Source organism: Polyodon spathula, chromosome 5 (genome assembly GCF_017654505.1).
Source record: "Polyodon spathula isolate WHYD16114869_AA chromosome 5, ASM1765450v1, whole genome shotgun sequence".
NCBI lineage: Eukaryota > Metazoa > Chordata > Actinopteri > Acipenseriformes > Polyodontidae > Polyodon > Polyodon spathula.
Genome location: NC_054538.1, coordinates 54,464,230 through 54,485,813, shown reverse-complemented (window position 1 = coordinate 54,485,813; position 21,584 = coordinate 54,464,230). Strand labels below are relative to the sequence as shown.

Here is a 21,584-nt window from a genome sequence, read left to right as displayed (position 1 = left end):
AAGGAGCACGACCCTTTCAAGCATATGGATTTCTACCGTGTGTAATAAGTCGAAAAACTGTAGTTTCATATGCTGTTAAAATTGAACACAATTAGTGGTTTGTGACATTAGTGATTAAAACAAAACACATTTGTGTGACTCATTCTTACAGTATCTCTAGCTTTAAAAATGAATTGATGTCTAAAGTCTTAATCTTCTGTTTTTATCCCTTTTTACTTTTTTACTTCATTAGGAGGCATAGTAGGCTAATTCACTAGCTCATGTCTGGGTTCAAATCAGGCCTTGCCTCTTGTGGACATCAGTCCATTTCATAAAACCTTCACACAATTTGGTAGAGTTACGTTTGCTTCAAGATGCCCATTTAATGTATTTATGATTTTTTATGGGTTTTATTTCTGTCTGATTTCAACAATTTTGTAGCATTAATTTTTTAAAACTACATGCATAATCTGAGCCTCAGGGCTAGTTTATCTCTTAGACTGCCAATGCTCTCTGTTTGCTGTATTAATATTTCAATACTGCAGCTGATGTGTCCAGTTGCTAACTGATGCAAGATCTGGATTTTTCTGCCTGCTGAGGTTTAGGGCTCATGATAGCTTCTCTTGCTTTTAGCTTAGTATTAATAGAAATGTGTACAGCATACATTGTTTAAATTGCAGTTATTTGTTAATACGATACATCACTGTGGCAGGGCAGGGCCCTGTCTGTAAATATTGTTGTGTGGTGATTTGGTGGTGGTTGGCAGGGATGGGGTTAATTTTCTATCCCTGCCAAAATATGTGTGAGAATGTGGCTGGAGCTAATTGAATAATTGATAATTAGGCTCCAGCCACATGCTATAAAAAAGGGGTTAATTCCTTTGTTTGTTGGCGGTGTTTTGGGGAATGTGTTTCTGTGTTACAAAGTTTAGTGAAGGCTCTGCCCAACCTGAACAGTTCTTGTTTGACCTTTTATTTTTGGCATTGTGAGCAGTGTTTTGTTTGACTTTTTGATTTATTTGCGTTGATTAAAACAGCGCAGCAGCGCTTTCACTGCAGCTTCCTTGTCTCTGAGTCTCCTTGCCTGCCGATACCACCTGGGCTGCAACGCTATCCTGTCACAATCATTCAAAAGGGTTAACATTTCACAGTATCACTAAAGTTTAGATACACCACAAATTGCATCTTTCCAAAGTGACACTGTACAGACCTACTGGCTTCATACATTTTAATGCTGGTCTGAAAACTTCTGAAAAACAAACTTTTTCCTTAAATTATATACAACCCATACTTCATGTCTGTGTGAAATAATGTATTCCTGATCATGTATTCTTTTTTAAGAGACTTTTTCAGTTCTGAAATACCCCGTCCTGAATATATTAACTAGCCAAAAATGAATGAGGCACGGTGTAAGCATAATGCATACTGAGCAGTTTTAAGGCCGGCGTAAACTTGGCGCTATGGCCTTAATGCCGTCGCAAATGCTTGATACACGATCATCTTAGTTTTTTGCTCTACTTGTTTCCTCACAATTTTAAGTGCGAAAGGATTGCGTCCAGCAGTTGTTCACATTGAGGTTTAGCAAGCGGACTCTGTGCATTTTCCAAATGGACCGAGACCACCTCTTAGGTGGACTCTGTATGGTTTGTTTCCAAAGCGAACGTTGTTGTTCACACATCACACCAAGCATGCAGAGTGCGGACAAAACCCTCTAAACGGACCCAGTGTGAACACAGCCTAGGTTTGATAATTACAGATAATGCGCAGTGTATAGAAATGCATTGCCTAATGTGTGTATCTGTTTTTAAAATGTCCGGGATGAAAGGTTTTTGATTCCTTAGTTTAGTAGAGCCTTGGTGTATTTGGGGGTCTGAAGCTGGGACTCCTCCCCTGAGTCATTCTGCTGAAATATGTGCCAGTCAACATTTGATTTCAGTTGGAAATTGTAAGAGATACAGTACATTTTAAACCATATTTTTAGATGTTTTCTAATAAATAACTTTGTACGTTGTGGAATCGCTGCTTATTAAAGTAATGACCTCAAAGTCAGCATCTTTACTGTGTTGGAATTTATGAAGTGGGATGGGGCTTTAACTGTCCCAGTTTCAGCATCCAGCACAACCAAAACCTTTTCCCCCAATAATTATTACATATGTATGATACATTAGGGACAGTGATATCTCTCAGGTGTACAGAAAAGCAAACTTAAAAGAAATAACCAAAAAACAAAAAATAGAAGCATTGTCGTTAAAATATTACATTGCATGAAGGTTATCGTTTTTCATTAAGTAAACAGAAAAGAATAATCTAACAAAGCCTTGGTTCAACAGACTGCCTGGACAAGGCACTAAAGCAATCTGAAACATCTTGAAAAATATACCATCCGATTACTCAGCCTTTGTTGTCTGTATATAAAGAAAAATAAAAAGATAATACAATTCTTCTTAACTGAGACATAATTGGCCATATATGTCTTCAAAAGTATACTACACGGTTTAAAAAAGTATGAAAAATATGACTATAGATGGAGGGGGGGGGGGGGGGGGGGGGTAAATTTAACATAGGGGTTTAAGGGGGGGGGGGGGGGTTTTTTTTAGTGGGGGGGGGGGGGGGGGGGGGGGTTATAAAATAATTTTTGGGTTTAAATTCCTTACATTACATCAATGACCCAAATACTTTTTATTTTGTTTTGGAACATAGTAACCAAGAAAAATGTCCAAATATTTGCCATAATAACGTAACTATTTAAATGTATTTTTAAATAAGATTTAATATGAGCAGAAACCTTTCATTTAAATGTTATATTCTAGTTTAAGGGACGTGCAATTTGTAATTGACAAATAAAAGTAATTGACAAATATGAAACCGCATCAGTGTTGGGCTCTCTGAATTGAAGAGTTTATGCTGCAGTGGCCCAATACTTATATAATCCAGCATTTCAATAAAAAAGCAGTATTCATTGTTTAAAAACAAATTGCATAACCCTGGTAATATTTCTACATTTACAAAACTAATCAGTACAATTCAAAACAAACTGTTTTTCAGACGGAACATCAAGCTTAGAGCATAGGATTTGACTGTTTTCCTAAAAAGCTAAAAAAAATAAATAACATTTGAAAATTCAAGAATTATGGGGTAATACAGTCATATAATTTAAACTAATCTGTCTGAATAAATATTCAAAGCTAAGAAATTATTAGTAGTATCACAATCAGTTATCATTCCAGTCAAATTAAGTGTTTTGTGAATGACCATTGGCTAACACTTTAGTTTAGGGATCCGGTATAACAGATTGTAAACAATCTATAAACATGTTATTAATTATGCTATTAACAATTATAGAATATAAGTAGAACTGATAATACTGTTATTACACACTTGTGTCATTGCTTTTTGTGCTAGTGTTTATAATTGCTTATAACGGCTATAGTCTGTTTATGGTCTTTTCAGGTCTGTTTGTCTCTTTATATGTCTATCTCATCAAGTGTATGGGGTTGCTTTGTTGTTGCAATACAGTTATTATACACTTTTGCCATGGTTTTGTTTTTGCTATTGGTTATAACCACTTATAATGGATCCCTAAACTAAAGTGTTACCGACAATTGTGGATGAGCTGCAGCAGCTCTTATAGATATTCTGTATGCGTATTGTTTGAAACTGATGCAACTCAGCGCTTCAGTGACACCTATTGGCATAAAAACCTGACATCTAGTGCACAACCCTACTAGAAGACATGGAATTTACCAATACTTATATTTAACTAACTATTTCCATACAATATGCAAACAAACACCATTGGGGTGATGATCACTAAGAGTTAAGTACCTTGACAGTATTTAGAAGTTAAAATATACATTTGTTTTGGCGGCAACAGATCACCAAACTAATTACTATGTTTGTTTAAACAGTACACAGTCAGTACAAAAAAACAAGTCGAATGTATTGTTTTAGTGGAAACTGATGCGCTTTGTCCAATTTTTGAAGATGTATCAGTTTGAAGGATACCCACTGTCATTCCCCTTGTGAAATCACAGAGGTCCTTCTGCTTTCCAGTAATTGTTGCTGAACTCTGAAACTGCTTTTCTTAGGACATGTCACGTGACCACAGACATGTTCAAACATTGCAGTCTTGGGAATTTTGTAATTTTACTTTCTATAATTTTTGGGCTAGTCAGTATAATGATACTGTGATTGAATGTGAAGTCATGCTTTTCTTTAAAAAGTGCTCTGATTTGAAAACAAAGTTGTCATTTAAGAAAGCAAGCCTGGATAAACAATGTTCTATAGATTTCTGTATAATTTATTACTTTTTGTTTGTGCGTTCTGATTTGTAGGTGTTTGGCATAGAAGAGAGTCAGGACCATTCTAGGCCAGTTGTAGTTGAACAACAAAAGGGAACCATTAAAGATTGGGCCTCTTCAAGAACGGTGGAGATGAGAAAAAGTCAGTTTGGAACTGCTGCATTCATTGACTCAGAGGTAAGGTTAATTAAAAACTTCTAAGGTACAATTATAATTTGAATAAAGGTACATTTTTCGCATTATTAAATTCTTATATAGTTGTACAAAGATCACAACACACTTGCCTTTGCTCTTTAACTGGGTTGAATGTGTTTTAATAAAATAATGAAGACAAACATATTCAATGTTATCATGGATATTGAACAAAAAGATAGCGTGGAAATTTGCATGATATCTTTTTTGTGTTCTCTATCCTTCACTATTATTTTTGCTTCAATCTTCTGCTTACTGACAAAAGAAGTGTGAATGGTAAATGATAAAGAACAAACCATTCTTATTCTGAATGCTTGGTATTTTGCAATAGAAAAACAGATATAGAACCCTAGTGGTTGTGAAGAGTGGCTTGTAGACCAAGTGTAGCTTTATTTACCAGTAGAACCTGTCTAATCCAGCCCCTCTGTTTACCAGAATTCTGTATAATCCGGCAGGATTTTTGGTTCCTAACCAAATCCCTAATGAAATGAATGGTGTGATACCCTCTACAACCCAGGTGTTGATTCCTGATTCCAAATACACGGAAACAAAAATATTGTAATACAATATTAGAACAGAACTCAGACACATTCTCAGAATTATTGTCAATATCATATAAGTTAGGGGAAAGGTGAATATGAATAAATGAAATGGCATTTGAACCTAATTTCTCTTTTAACAGTGTCTTAACCCTTTCAAGGATGTCTGTGGGCACAAGTCTGACGCATTCCTAGAACACCCACCACAGCCTGCATCCTTTTAGTCTTGCTGTCTCAACAGACACAGCAGCTCAGAGACTTTTTCCGTTATCAGGAGTCACAGGCATTCTCGATTTCTACAATAGTTTTGGCATGTTAAAGAGATGGTCATTAATCTTATCTCCCCTTTCTGTCTGTCGTTGAGTGCTACTATTTCTGATGTCAAAGGTTTTGCATCACCTAGAATTTTAGGATTGAGACAATTAAAAAAAGCTGAAGAATGGCTTTTGTCTGAAATAAATTATTTTTTAATCATTTAAACCTTACACATGCCAAAAAAAAAAAAAAAAAAAAAATATATATATATATATATATATATATATATATATATATATATATATATATATATATATATATATATATATATATACTTTTTTTTTTTTTTTTGGTACGCTGCAGTTAACGCTCAGTTCAAGTAAATGCATTTCAAACCTATATAAAGTACCTGTCGCAATGTACAGCAACTGTCAACAAAAGACTAAATGAAGCACAGATAAATAAAATAAAAGAAAACTAAGATAAAATAAAAACAAAAAAAAAACACAACATGGGTTGTTAGTGTATTTAAAGACTGGCTTAGAGTATGGACATTAATTTTAAGGAAATAAGTCCAGAAAACCTCACCAGCATCAGTATAATTCAGTCTGCAGTTTTAACACTGAGAGCTGGACTAAGTTAGAATTTTTTAACAGTAAGTTTAAGTTTATTTATTTATTTATGTGGCGCATTTCATACTGCAGTATCTCAAAGCACTTTCTGAATCAATAAAAACAAAAGTTACAATAATACGTATTAAAACAATTAACATGAAAAAGTTATAGTAAAATTATTCAAAACAACATAAGGAACATAAATATTAGCAGAAAAATAAAGAGAACAAGAAAAAACACATTTCAAAATTAGTGCAAAATGCTAGTCTAAAGGTGTGAGTTTTTTATCTTGATTTAAACATACTAAGTGACTCAGCATCTCTAATATCAGACAGCAGTTTATTCCACAATCTGGGAACATTGTAACATAATTATTTCCTTTTTGTCTAAAACAGTAGAAGTTTTAACATCTCTGTTGACAGCGAGTTTGAGACCAGCAGTAATGTCTTCATGGCAATGTCAGTCATGAAAACTTTCAGAATAGCCGGTAAAAACCATTCCAAACACCACCCCCATATTACTGATCTGTATTTGAAGCACTTTCACCGGACACCACGTCAGATTGGTACGCAAGGTCTGGTTTGATCTTCAGCTTAACCTGACACAACGTGTGCACGAGTGTTCACCAACTGACAAAAATAATTTGAGATCCATAAAGGATAAAAACGGACTTGAATATGTGTGCCTCACATATAAACAAGGACAAAGCCTTGACCATTCACATCATCAGTTTGTGCTCCGCCCCCTACTTTTAACTTTCAATGCAGGACTTTACAATAAATAGAAATGTGCAGTTTGTTTTTAACATGTGAAACTTAAAACGAATTCTTGAATATCAATGAAAATCCTTTGGGACTATATAATACTGTGTACACAATAAAAGTTTCTTTTTTTAGTTTAAAGTGTTTAAAATATTTTTTATTTACCCAAATGACAATAAAACTGGTTCTCAAATGATGCCTTATGCCTTTCACCCTGCCGTGGATTATTGCTTACTGAACACTTCTTTTTTTTTTTATCCTACTCTCTACTTACATCATATTGTAAAGCAGCATCAGAAATGTTTCTGCATGGTTTCTCTTGATCTTTCTTTCTTATTTTTATTTTTTTACAAATCTTAAGAAGCTTAAGAACAGCACAGAAGTCAAGCATTCATTTTGTGTAAAAGCTGTTCACCAGAGGAGGGTGCCATTGCTTCTAAAGTGTTGAGCTGAAGCAACGTATTTTGTCAAATTGCAGAGAGGCATTTTGTACTGAATGGATATGAATATGCATACAAACTGGAATCAATTACCCATCATGCTCCCTTCCATTATGAGGATAATCAGAGTAGAATAAATGATAAAATAAACATTTTAATATCAACAAGCAGTGGTGACATAATCAACCTAGCCTTTTCGAAGATGGAACACAGTATTCACACTACATGATTGTATGTATGTTTAAAATTATGATTGAGCATTACAATTCTTTGGAACTGTAAATACGTCTTATGTTAATCTTGTGTAAAAAAAGAGGTGGTCTCCTTTATTGCCTTTTTAATGTGCTTTTTGTTCTTGTTCAATAACTTTAAGAACATTGCAGTAACAGTAGTGTGAAAAATAGTGGATAGTAAAAGTGAACAAGCTGTTTGGCAGTTTCTGTTAATATGTTAATGTAGGTAGGTCTATGAAATATTGATCTGTTGATGCTTTTCTCTCCAGACTCTTCCCGAAGGCCCTGTTTTAGTTGGTAGTCCCCGGTGGGTGTCTCAGTGGGCGAGTTTAGCTGCGAATCACTCAGGGCATGAACCTGATGACTTGAGATCAGAATCACCATATTTTGGTGCTCAAGAGAAAGGTACGTACAATAATCAAATTAATCAAATTAATTTAAACATTATTTTAGCTTTTCATTTTAATACTGATAAATACCAAGACAGTTGTAGGTGAGAATATGAGGAAAATAAGTAACATTTTCAATGCCACAAGAACATTGAAGAACATTGCTGCCATTGTACAGTACCTTCTTCTATTGCGTTTTAAAATAACTTAAATATTGATATAATAAAAAATATAAAAACAAACTTCTGTTATTTTTATAAACAGTAATTCCTAATCAGTTATATAAATTAATATTAATTAATTGTTGCTTTGTAATAAATAAGACATTCAATAGTGAATATTTATACTTGCGATCATCAGTATCCTCAGAAGTGCAGTACAGAACCATTTTTTTTAAATCTCCATCACTACAAAGTAGACCAGGTCCATTGTACTGAATTACGTATGAAGTGTTGCAAGATTTCACTGTACCAAAGACATCAAAATGTTTTCTTGTAATGTAGCTTGGCTCTTCTTTTTTTAATTACTTGCTGCTATTTTTAGCAATGTAAGGTTGAAATTGGTGGCTACAGATAAATATATTAATTTGGTGCTGTGCTTTTGTATTTCAGAAGCAGATGTCAGTGAGTCAGGAATCTCTGTGCAAAGCATAACCTCTGCCACCTCCACATCTAGCCATGGTGAACGAAAGAGAAGGACTCTTCCTCAGCTCCCGACAGAGGACAAAGCTACAACAAAGGCAGTAAAAGGTACAACAATCTTGGGCCTGAGATCAGAGATTGGAGAGAAACAGGACACTGAACCCCAGGAGAAAGAGACATCAAGCCGTCCATCCCACAAAGGGAGAGAGGCAGATAGGACCAGCAGGACTGCCCACAAGGCCCCCAGTGAGAGCAAGGTGGTCTTTCCACCTTCTCAACAGAAGGAGAAGTCAGAAAGCGCCAAGGGAACATCTGTAGTCAAGCAGGCCCGGGTTAAAATTCAACAGCAGGAACAAAAGAGCAGCCAGCCCCAGTGGGCCCCGTCCAAACCAGCTCCTGGCATCAAGCCCCCTGTGAGTGCTGAGAAAAGCAGAGAGGTGTCCGCAAAGCATGGAAGCTCAGTTCAAAAAACAGGCGCTGACAGGGATTGCAAAGAGGAAGACGGGAGGAAGAGGGCAGGCAGCCCAAGGAGCCAGGCTTCTAAAGCAAGTGAGAGTGAAAAGGAGTCTGGTAGGCCTTTAGTTAGACAAGGCAGCTTCACCATTGAGAAACCCAGCACCAATGTCCCCTTGGAGCTCATCCCCAGAATCAATAAACAGATGGGATCTTCCCTTACTCAGGGGCGAGAGAGGAGTGACTCTGTAGGCACCGATTCCAGCATGGACACCACAGTGCTTCTAAAGGACACGGAGACTGTGATGGCCTTCCTTGAGGCCAAACTAAAAGAGGAAAACAAGTTGGATGGTGGGACAGACACACCCAGTTACCACTTGGACGATTCCATCTCGCCAGAATCGGACGTCGACACGGCTAGCACCATCAGTCTGGTGACGGGGGACACGGAGCGCAAGTCTGCCCAGAAGCGGCGGACGCTGAGCAGCATCTACAAGGAGAAGAGCACCATCAGCGCCCCTTCTCGGGACCATTCTAAGACTGCTGCCAGTGCTCGGGAGAGGCTGGAGAAGAGAACCAAAAGCCGGACCACTGATAGCCGAACTGAAGCACGTAGGTCTGTTCAAGCCAGTGCCCGGGCCAGGCAACCATCCCTAGACATGACAGATGATGACCAAACCTTCAGTTTACCTCACTTCACGATCTTGGACATAATGTCTTCTGATCAAGAGACTTACTCCGGCCGTTCACATGGCAGAGGCCAGTTCACATCCACAGATGAGCTCTTGCATTCCAAACTGGAAGCCAGCAAGACTGCCAAAACAAAGACACTGCAGGCTTCTTCCATAGGTCCTTGCAAGCCGGTCACTTTACCCAGACCCAGGCCTACCCGTGCATCTCTCTTGCGTAAGGCACGCCTTGGGGAAACCTCAGATAATGAATTTGCGGACGCTGATAAAGTATCGGTGGCCTCAGAGGTGTCCACCACCAGCTCGACATCCAAGCCTCCCTCAGGACGAAAGACCCCCTCTAGGATAGACATGCTAGCCCAGCCAAGGAGAATCAGGCTGGGCTCACTTTCAGCACGGAGCGACTCAGAAGCCACTGTCAGTCGCAGCAGTGCCAGCTCTCGCACACCCGACTCCGCCTTCAGAAGCGGCCTGAGACCATCTTCCGCCACAGAAGGCAAGATCGTTCCCAGGATGAGAGCTAACAGTGTCTCCAAACTGCCCGATGTCAAGTCCAAAATCTCTTTTTCCGCTCACAGCTCTCCTTCAGGTAAGATTTTTTTTTTTTTAAGATAGTGACCTTGCAGTTTTGTTGGCCCTTAACTTTTGAAAATATTTCCTTGAAAGCATTTTGACAAACATTTCCGTGGGTCTGGGGAGTTTGTTTTCTTTTTTACCCACTCAGACTGCTTACTAAATATATCCGTATCCCTAAGTGGATAATTGTCAGCTCTATTAATAAAGTTGCATGATTTTAATGCGAAAGACATCTCACAGGAGCACTGAAACCTAAAATTGTATCTATTTTCTAGGAGTAATGAACAACTTGGTCTGGGACATCTTAATTCTTCCATTTACAGCCCTTGTTAACTTAATGCAGTGGTAGTGCACTCCAAATCCATTTACTACCAGTGCAGAACATGTGGCATAAATCGTTTTTGTTTTACCAATAAAAATTGGTTTCTGCAATGATAACTGCTGAGACTGGCACAGCATTCATTGTTATACCTGTCTTGTCAGTTGCTATTGCAAAAACTTGAGGTAACATTTTAAACAAATATCCCATCTAATCATTGGTAGTAAATGATTAGCGTTTGACATGCCATCCACTGTATGATTAGTGATTATTACTTTACCATGTCCATTTAGGGGAATATTACAATGATTGAGGTGTAGATTACAATGATCCAGATTCCTCTTAAGAGTTTCCGGCAACGCTACTGGAGAGGGCTGTTTTCTAGGTGTTTTCCAAGCGAATGACTTTGAAAAGGTATTTTTCCCCTTCAATGAAAATGTCCACTTCATAATAAGGTTGCTTGTTAAAAAGGCTGCTTGTTCTATGCAGAGAAATCCCAGCCTACCCCAGATACTGAGGCTACTGTAGAAGATCTAATGGGTACAGTACCGAATCAAATGGCTCTGTCTATTGACACTGGTTATCCTGTTTGGTGTTTTGTGTGTTCCATAACCTTATTTGAAGCTGTTCAGTGATGACTCGTCGCTTCCAAACTATTTATTTGACAGAAAACAAAAAAACTAAATGCAGGTCTATATGTAATTGTGTATTTTCTATATAAATATATATATTAGGGGTTTTAATCTTGACATTCTCTCTTGGTCGATTAATCATCCGATCTGTTAAATGACTAATCGATTAACCACACGTTTGCAAGTGATATGAAATTGTATTGAAAGACAAAGTATTACTGTAACATAATGCTGTTGTAGTTGGTGAAAGAAAACCACTTCGAGACAGAACTTTCTGAAACCAATCCAGGTAGCGTTTAATCTTGTGTCTTCTGATTTATACAAACAGGAATATGTACTGATATTCTAGCAAGTTTGAAGCTGCCAAATTAGCACACTGACTATACACAATCCAGGACGCCCTTAAAGAGCTCAGTTATAAATCAATAATACGACTAACACAAACTGTGTTTACATTTAGAGTGTAGCTTTTAGATTACACTATGTAACACAATTTTTGTTCCTGGGTAGTAAGTGTTATTTCCTAATTGCTTATGCCTCAAAAGTATAGAAAATGGCTATTCCCCACAAACTTTGCTTTTGTGACCAGGACAGTGATATTTTGAAATTTACCTATTTCCAATGAGAAAACGGGTGAATTTGTGTTTTTTCGTTCACATAAAGTCAGAAAAAAACAACATCTGAATCCAAATTAACATGTATTTATACTAAAGTAATACAAAAATGACTCCAAAAGATTTAGAAGTGAGTAGTTTTCGATATTTACGATTATACTGTAAATTTACAGTATAATTGTAAATCTCGAAAAACTACTCACTTCTAAATCTTTTGTAGTCATTTTTGTTATTGTTATAACATAACAGTTATTGCTGTGTTACCTGTTTGACAATGTGGGCATTAATCCTTTCACTATCAGCGGACTAGAGCGGACGTTTTGAAAAGAGCTTTGAAACAGGCTTTTGTGTAAAAAGTTGTCAGGATGTTAACAATGAAAAGAAATGACAGAAGCATTATTTAAACAGTTGTGGCAAAATGGGGGGAAGTGTAATGCTAGATTTTTTCTGGACCCTGCAACTTACTCTTTTTAGCAGCCTCACAAATATTGAATGGAAATTTGCCTTGTCATCACTGTATAAGCAACCACAAGCTCACAGTATTGGGGCTCTGTTAGCCATGGCTAACAGAGTGTGTGGTTTCTTTTGTTTCTGTTTTTTTTAATTTCTGGGATTTAAGTTGTTTTGTGTTGCACGGTGGGGTCATACAATAGGAAAGATTTGTATTTTGCTTTTTCTCAATGATGTGCCATGTGTTTCTGCTTCTGAATTTCATCACTTGTTTTACACATAACATGATACATATAACACAATTGGACCATCATCATCAAGTAAAACTGTCTGTAGAGTCAAAAACTAAATTGAATGTTTGCACTAAAATATATATTTTTTTGTGATTGGATCTCATTGCTACTGCCTACATATTTTCTTTAAAACCACTACAGATCTACATGCTGTTCACTCTTGAGAAACACTCGTGTTTTAACAGTATCTGAAAGGTTAATTTCGTTTCACCTTATCTTCAGCTTAAAGCTGTATAATATGCATTTCTCTAAGTAACCTGTTTAAGAGCATTCTGTATTATGTGTATAGTAACTTATGAAAAGACTCCTCAGCGTGAGGTGGGGAAGCATATTGCATTGCATTGTGCAACCCTTATAGGCTTCCCTTTTTCAGAAGCAATTTTTGCTGGAAAGGTTAGTGATGGCAAATAACAGTGTAAGCATAAACAATAGTGGAGAATCTTACAAAAACACATTCAATAAAGCGATATTAAATATGATTAATTTTTGAGAAATGTAAATTATATCCTTTAAGTTGTTTAGGTTAAATTCATTTATAGCATATTCATTATTTATTTTTTTTTTTTAAACAACAAAAAGCTAATGCAAGGTGGAGGCGCTTACCCCCAGATTATGCCTCTACGTCAGAAGATGAGTTTGGATCTAATCGCAACTCGCCCAAACACGCCCGCCTGCGACCTGGCACAACCTTGAGAAGCACCAGGCTGCAGACCACAGCCTCTCCAGGCACAGGAGGTGTTGTCCTGAAGCACCGGATGAGAGAGCAGGAGGAGTACATTCGCGACTGGACTGCACACAGCGAGGAGATTGCCAGGTATTCATCTTTTCTCACGAACCTTTTCATAAAATAAAGTTTTCCATGCAAATGAGTTATTTACAATTGAATCGTCACCTATTATAATTGATTTTATGATCAAACTTAAAGGAGTTCTAACCAAGACTTTCAAAAACAAATGTCTTACCTCTTGGCAGCATTCTTCTTTTTTGACAATGGTCTCTTTGCTTGTGTATTTTACTTTAATGGAGATATGCAGACTTTAAATACAGCACACTGGTGTTGGCAGCTAATCACCTCCATGTGTTACGGTAACTCCAATGCTATAACTGCAGTGTGACCTGCAGCAAAGGGAGTGATTAGGTATGCAGACGTTTAAATTTTGAATATATAGTGTTGCATTTGAATAAAAATCTTTTTTATATATACTGAAAAATGTATGCAAATAACTTTTTTAGAAAAGATTATGATTGTGAATTTCTAGCTTCAAGGCCTTTTTATTTAGATGAATGGACAGTCATGCATTGAATCTACAATCTTGAAAGTTCCATACTAACACAAATAAAAACTAGAAATCTCCCTCAGCAACAGTCATGTGTTAGCTCCCAAAATAATTCCATGTGTCGTACGGGTTCAATTTCAAATGTGCAATTTTGAAAGAATCACATGTTATGACAAGCATTTACTTTCTGATACTACATCAGTTTAGCTCTGTTTGCAAGACACGTTTTCAGCTAGTCCCGCCCTCCCTTGGTCAGGTCACCTGGAGTGTGAAATTGTCCCCACCCATCCCTTCACTGCCTTTTTCCCTCTCATTAATCAACCAGCCACTTCCGCTATTGACCAACATGCTATTGACTCAGGTACACGCTTTGACCCTGAAGACACTACTGTTGATATTACCTAGGAAAGTAGAAAAAATACAGTAACAGGCTTCCTGAAAAGAAGGAACGCCAACTGCAAACTATTGTACTGCCAGATATAATGTAATAAAACAGTCACATTTCAATTGTCTCAATGAGCTCCACAATTTTGATTTCAAAATAATAATAAAAAAATGTTGTGTAACATAAACATGTAACCATGTAACCTGTTCAAGAACATCGCAATACTGAAGCTGTGTACTGCCTGATTTACACTTGTTTTTGTTTTGTTTTTGTTAATGGCTCTTGAAGAATTCCCTGATTATAGTATGGCTTTTTGCCAAATACGTAGGACAGCTCTGACCTAGAGAAAACAATATTCCCCTTTTAAGTAAAACATATATTGAAAAATACTCAATTACTGTATATTTATACAACTGTGAAAAACAAAGTAGTTAGTTGATATTATTTGAAAGAAGTATATAAAAAAATAATAATTAAAAAAAATATAATATGCTGTTGTCACCAGATGGCGCTAAGTTAACTATAACTTCACAGCAAATCCTGTATTATCTCCTGTATAGAAGTCCTATCATGCAGGTCTATCCTCTTTAATTAATCACATAGACAGTATTTCTTAGCAGTACGGCTATTCCTTATCCTTTAAAACATGTCCATGTTATATGGCTTTAAATAGGATGCTGTACCAGCCGACATGATGTACAACAGCAGGCATCAGCTTTAGGAGAAGTTAGCTGAAGATTTTGCCAGGGACTTTGAAAATTATACTGCCCCTGTTAAACTTGTATTACATTGAAATTGGTATTGGTCCAAATTCTGCGTTCTGAAAAAAGGAAAGAAAATTTTTTATTTTCATCAGAGCAATGTGTATGTTTAAATACTGCTTTCAAACCTGCAAAGTAAGTGAAATAGGTTTGCAAGAAACTTTGTTAATAATTATCTTAAATAAATTGTAATTCAATGCATGGTGCATTAGCTACTAAGCACAAATGCAGCCCAGATCAAAAAGCAAGATGGTATGTTTGCAGAGACTGCTTTTAAAGTAATTGTAGCCAAATTTCTCCACAGTGCACAACCTTTTATTAGCTCACAAATGTGCAGTATTGAAGGAAACTCGTATTATAGCAAACATTATATCTGGTTCTACACTAGATTAAATGATTCTCTGTTGCAAGTCATACCTTTATACTGACTTGCACTCCATGGATCACCTGGAGTGTGATATTTTCCCCAACTTTTCACTAGCTTCTTTCCTGTCAATAACCAGTCAGCACAGTAACGTGCTTTGACCCTGAAGGAATAAGTTTGTTCACTACAATTACTTTAGGCATGCAGTTAAAATGTTTTTTAGGCCAACTTACTGGCCAGTTGTTGTACCCTACTGTTCCTAACCCTGTTTGATGTGTAATAGGTTATTTCCCTGTGTGCATAGGATTAGCCAAGACCTGGCCAAAGACCTGGCGACTCTCGCACGAGAGATCCATGACGTGGCGGGAGAGATCGACTCGGAGAGCTTGCCTAGCACAGTCCCCAGCACCACAGTAAGCACTGCAGCCACCACCCCCGGCTCTGTCATTGACACCAGGGAAGAGGTAGGGCAGCCTCGCGGAGGAATGCAGAAGGTCCTTTCTTTACTTTATTCTTTGTTTTGCTTTGCGTCTTGATTAGCTTTTTGTTTCTTGTAGTTTATTTGCCTTCTGTATTTAAAACATTTCTGTCTCATTTGATCTTGTATTGAATTAAAGATACAATTCAACTGAAAACTGAATTGGTGGAAATGGATTTGTCCAAGAAACCGCATCGGCAAATGCATTTCACCCAATTGGACCTAAAAATCACCTAAAATTGTATTTTGAATAATGCATTTCAACTAAATTGGAAATGTTTTCAACATTGAAATCTTTTTTTTATTTTCTGATTCAGTACTTTTGCCCCCAAGTGTTTCCTTATTTTTGATTACTCACCAATAGCATTTATATTCCTGGATCCATGCGTGTAAATGTTTACTGAGATAGATCATTTGTAGTGAAAGTATGGTAAACAATAGTCACAGATACAGGAAGGGGGTTGTTGACTACTGCCTGTTGCACTATTGACTACTTCAACTTCCACAAACTTTGTCATCTAAGATCCTATGCTGTACTGTGCTCTTTTTACCCATTTGTTTTCTCTGAAATAACTAACTGCTGTGCATCTTCACTAACACAAGCTGTAACTGATGTAAATCTTGATGCCTTGCAATCACACTTAAAATACACTAAACAAACCACTAATAGCTGAGAGAGAGAGGAGGGGTGGGGTATTCTGGAATGAAATACATTGTATGTGTAATTGAATGTGAAGATTTAGTTTGGATAGATCAAGTTAAAGCTTACAGTAATTTGATAATTTCTTTTAAGCATCATGTGGCTGTAAAAAATGAAAATAAAACACACACCTATAACTAGGCGTGTGTGTTATAAAGGGCCAAAGAAGTTTGAGATAAACACTGATAATGTTTAAAAACAAGAAATATACCACTTATATTGTCACTATAAACCCCTCTTCATTTACTTACCCTAGTAGTTTCTCACTTGGTTTGTGACATTATTTTACTGATACAGCAGCATCTTACAGCTTTAATCGTCTCTTTCTAGTTGGTGGATCGAGTGTTTGATGAAAGCCTCAACTTCAGAAAGATTTCTCCGGCTTTGCTAAACAAGACTCCGGAGATCAATGGACGAGCTGTCGAGCTTCGTCCCCGTACAACAGAGGCCCCTGACCCCCAGGCAGCCATTCGGAGAAGAACGTGGAGCCGGGATGAAGTGAGAACTTGACAAGACACTTTTTAAAAGGATTAGAATAGACAACAAGGAACGCTATTGCATGTACAGTACAGTGTGTTTCATCTGCATTAAAAAATACATCTACAGATGGTTTCCATTAATTCTCATATATTTATAAGGTAAATAAACAGTACTTTTTTATGAACCTATTTTATGTTCACCTTTGGGTTGGGTGGTCGATCTGACGAAATTGTGTTCTGATAAGGACATAAAAACATGGATATACATAGGACTTCTGATTTTCGGTTGTAATTGATAAAAAAATGAAAAAACACCCGATACAGGAAAGAAACTACAACTTAAGTGTGCAAATACTGTAGAGTTACTACCATACATATTTTGACAAAAAAAAAAAACGCCCAAGCATTTTGGACAGTAACCGAAAACAGTAATTTCATACAGTATATAAAAAGCGAAAGCCTGAAAAAAAAAGATTTACATAAAACTCGAAAATAGCTAAAAAAAAAAAAAAAAAAAAGCATCGAAAAATGAAATTATAAAAATCAAAAAAACAGAAGTTCTAGATATAAAATAGACTAGTGTTTCTTTTTTATTATGCATTCAAAATGTCAGAGGGAAACCAAGGGATCATTTTATGATTTATAAAATACCATAAATGTAAATTGGTACCAAAAGACGGTTAATATATTTACATATTTGTGTGCAGATATATATTAAAATGTTTTTTTTTTTTTTTTTTTTTAATTTGCAGGCTGTGTTGGACAGTTTATTGCTTACTTCTGTGTCTCAGCTGTCATCGAAAATAAGACAGGCAGTGGAGAAGACTGCTGGCAAAATCAGGTACTGGTTTCCTTTGTTTGTTAAAACAATTTTCTAGTTTTAAGCAGTGTCAGATTGAGTAAACCATGCGACTGGTTCCCAAACTCCTGTTAATTCAGATTTCTTTAAAATGTAATAAATGTTGCATATTTCAAGTACAACTTTTTTTTAGTACCATAAAGTTATATATAACAATCCGTTACAGTGCGGATCAGTTATAACATGGTAAGGTTGTGGCTCCCATTTCCCCCATAATACAATCTGACTCACAAATTTGGGGTTTTATTGTTGTTTTACATTACATTTTTTAAACCCATTTAAGTTGCAACTGCGACATAGTACTTATAAAGCTCCCGTGCTTACACTGTATTTTTTGTAAAAACGAACTGTCCGTTAGTGTTAAAAAACAAACATGGAACATTACAAGTGTGTATGAATGTCCTTGGATTCTGTGTTATTTATTTACAGTTTATATTTATTATTAAAATGTAGAATTTTTAAATAGGAGAGGTGTAAACTTTAAAGTGGTGGAATATTAGTTTCTATTATACTGTATATATTGTAACGACCCAGGATTTATACCGTTACACGACTGGTCTACGGACCCTGTGTGTGTGAGGTCGGCAGGGTTAGAATATCTGGAACCGGGTACCTGCCATGAAAAATACCTGGGTATCCGGATCTTTTTCAGGTAATGATTTAAAAATAAAAATCCCCACATATTAATCTTTTAAGTGCATGATGCATATTTAAATACTTAATAGCACATTTGTACATTTAGTCCCTTCTGATCTGTAGACACGTGTAACCTTTTTAAGTACTGGAAACATCAAAATAATAATAAAAATAAAAATATCTCTGATTTAAGTACAGTTAGATGTGCATCATGCTGCAGGATTCTTTGCGACACATATATATATATATATATATATATATATATATATATATATATATATATATATATATATATATATATATATATATTACGTTGTTGTTGTTGTTAACATGGCTGTTCTGTTCAGTTTAAAACTAATGCTGTAGTACAGCACCACCATTACGTTATGGACTGTCGCAATAGCTACTGAAACTGAGCCAGCTGAGTTTTTATGGCAGTCGCAAAAGAGATGTGTGCTGTTCATCCGAGCAAAGCGTTGGGTGGAATTTCTTTACCATCAGGTGAAAACAGAAATGTTTCATTCAAAGGAGGAAGCACCCTTATTTAATCTGCTCCACATCATTATTGTGTTTTTATTTAATTTATTTGTTTATATATTTTTTATACATTTTTAAGAAGGCTACTTATTTTATCTTTTTAGTTAGACACTATATCTTCACAATAACTGTAGATAAAGCATTCCATAATTCCACTCATTCATGCAGAATTGCTTCAACTCTGACATTTGTGGGTTTTCGAGCATAAATTGCTCATTTTAGGTCCTGCCACAAAATCTCAATGGGATTTAGGTCTGGACTTTGACTAGGCTATTCCAAAACTTAAAATTTCTTGTTCTTCAACCATTCTGATGTAGACTTGCTTGTGTGTTTTGGATCATTGTCTTGCTGCATGACCTAGATGCGCTTCAGCTCACAGATGGATGGCCTGACATTCTCCTGTAGAATTCTCTGATACAGAGCAGAATTCATGATGGCAAGTCGTCCAGGTTCTGATGCAGCAAAGCATCCCCAAATCATGATGCTACCACCACCATGCTTCACTGTTGGTATGAGGTTTTTACTGTGGAATGCAGTGTTTGGTTTTCACTAGACATAACAGGGCACATGTTGGCCAAAAAGTTCCACTTTTGACTCATCTGTCCATAGAACATTGTTCCAGAACTCATGAGGATCATCCAGGTCCTTTTTGGCAAACTTGAAACGAGCATTCATGTTCTTCTTAATGAGCAGTGGTTTCCGCCTTGCTACTCTGCAATGAATCCCATTTTTGCCCAGTGTCTTTCTGATGGTGGAGTCATGAACACTGACCTTAGCCGAAGCGAGAGAGGCATGCAGATCCCTGGATATTGTCCTAGGGTTCTTTTTGACTTCCTTGACGATTTTACGCCTTGCTCTTGGAGAGATTTTGGCAGGACGGCCACTCCTGGGAAGATTCACTACTGTCCCAAACCTTCTCCATTTGGACAATATGGCTTTGACTGTGGTTTGGTGGAGCCCCTGAGCCTTAGAAATGGGTTTTTAACCCTTTTGCAGATTGATAGGCATCAACAACTTTTTTCAGAGGTTTTCAAGAATGTCTTTTGATCATGACATGATGTGCCTCTAGAACCTGTGTGCTGACAACTTCACTCTGATGATAAGGGCCAAAGTTAGTCAGATTTATGTTGGGCAGGGCTGGCCCAAATCAGGCCTGATTGTTAACCAAAGTATTCAAACAGCTGACCCTAATTATCCCTTTAACTGGGTTGAGTTAACTAGGGGAGCAATAACTTTTTAACACCTGAAGATTCCATGTTTGATTGCACACCAAATAAATAAAAGGACCAAACCTTGCACACAAAACAAATACAAGGACCAAACTTTGGTGTAATTTTTTCTCTGATTCCCTCTATATACTACTACAACCCACAAACAGATCTGACCAAATTCAATGTGGAAAATGTGCAGAAATGCAGAAAATCAGACAGGGGGCAAATACTTATATATATATATTGTTGCCTCACAGCCTGGAATTAAAATCGTTATTTTTTTAATTTATCTACACATCCTGCCCCACAACTTCCAAGTGAAAAAAATAGTCTAGAAATTTGTAGAAAATGAATTAAAAATAAAAACTGAAATCGCTTGGTTGGATAAGTGTCCACCCCCCTTTGTAATAGCAATCCTAATTTAGCTCAGGTGTAACCAGTCGCCTTCAAAATCACACACCAAATTAAGTGGCCTCCACCTGTGTTAAATTGTAGTGATTTGACTTGGTTTCAGGATAAATTCAGCAGTTCCTGTAGGTTCCCTCTCCAGGGTAGTGCATTTCAAAGCAAAGACTCAACCATGAGCACCAAGGAGCTTTCAAAAGAACTCCGGGATAGAGTTGTTGAAAGGCACAGATCAGGGGATGGGTATAAAAAAATATCAAAGGCCCTGAATATCCCTAGGTCCACGGTCAAGATGATCATTAAGATGTGGAAGGTGTATGGCACCACCAAGACCCTGCCTAGATCAGGCCGTCCCTCCAAACTGGATGACCGAGCAAGAAGGAGACTGATCAGAGGCTACCAAGAGGTCAGTGGCAACTTTGCAAGAGCTACAGACTTTTATGGCCAAGACCGGTCAGTGTGTACACGTGACAACAGTATCCTAAGCACTCTACAAATCTGGCCTGTATTTTACTCAAGAAGCCCACCTTGAATCCCATTTGAAGTATGCGAAAAAAAAAAAAAAATCACTCAGGAGATTCTGTAGTCATGTCGCAAAGAAGTTTTGTATTCTGACGAAACTAAAATGGAACATTTTGGCCTAAATGCAAAGCGTTATGTTTGGCGCAAACCCAACACAGCGCATCACCCAAAGAACACCATCCCTGTGAAGCATGGTGGTGGGAGCATCATGTTATGGGGATGTTTCTCATCGGCAGGGACTGGGGCACTTGTCAGGATAGAAGGAAAAATGAATTGAGCAAAGTGCAGAGAAGTCCTTGAGGATAACCTGCTGCCCTCTGCACGAAAGCTAAAACTGGGATGGAAGTTCTCCTTTCAGCATGACAACGACCCAAAGCACACAGCCAAAGCTACACTGGAGTGGCTAAGGAACAAAAAGTTAAATGTCCTTGAGTGGCCCAGTCAGAGCCCTGACCTAAATCCAATCGAAAATTTGTGGCATGACATGAAGATTGCTGCCATGAACGCTCCCCTAAACTTGACAGAGCTTGAACAGTTTTATAAAGAATAGTCAAATATTGCCAAATCTAGGTGTGCAAAGTTGGTAGAGACCTATCCCAAC

General features: G+C 37.1%; 1 protein-coding gene across 11 annotated transcripts in view; it reads left to right on the top strand.

Moving 5' to 3' along the window:
- Window positions 1-21,584, top strand: part of LOC121316054 (centrosomal protein of 170 kDa-like) — a 115,729-nt gene that overhangs the window by 76,639 nt on the left and 17,506 nt on the right. For 4 of the 11 annotated variants that reach the window (XM_041250763.1, XM_041250764.1, XM_041250762.1 and 1 more), the window contains 7 exons: window positions 4,313-4,456; window positions 7,583-7,718; window positions 8,314-10,074; window positions 12,949-13,183; window positions 15,440-15,650; window positions 16,665-16,832; window positions 17,566-17,654. In XM_041250763.1, coding sequence (XP_041106697.1) covers window positions 4,313-4,456; window positions 7,583-7,718; window positions 8,314-10,074; window positions 12,949-13,183; window positions 15,440-15,650; window positions 16,665-16,832; window positions 17,566-17,654 — 2,744 coding nt within the window. The remainder of the gene's footprint in view (window positions 1-4,312; window positions 4,457-7,582; window positions 7,719-8,313; window positions 10,075-12,948; window positions 13,184-15,439; window positions 15,651-16,664; window positions 16,833-17,565; window positions 17,655-21,584) is intronic. The other 7 variants (XM_041250772.1, XM_041250767.1, XM_041250773.1 and 4 more) reach the window with 5 other exon arrangements.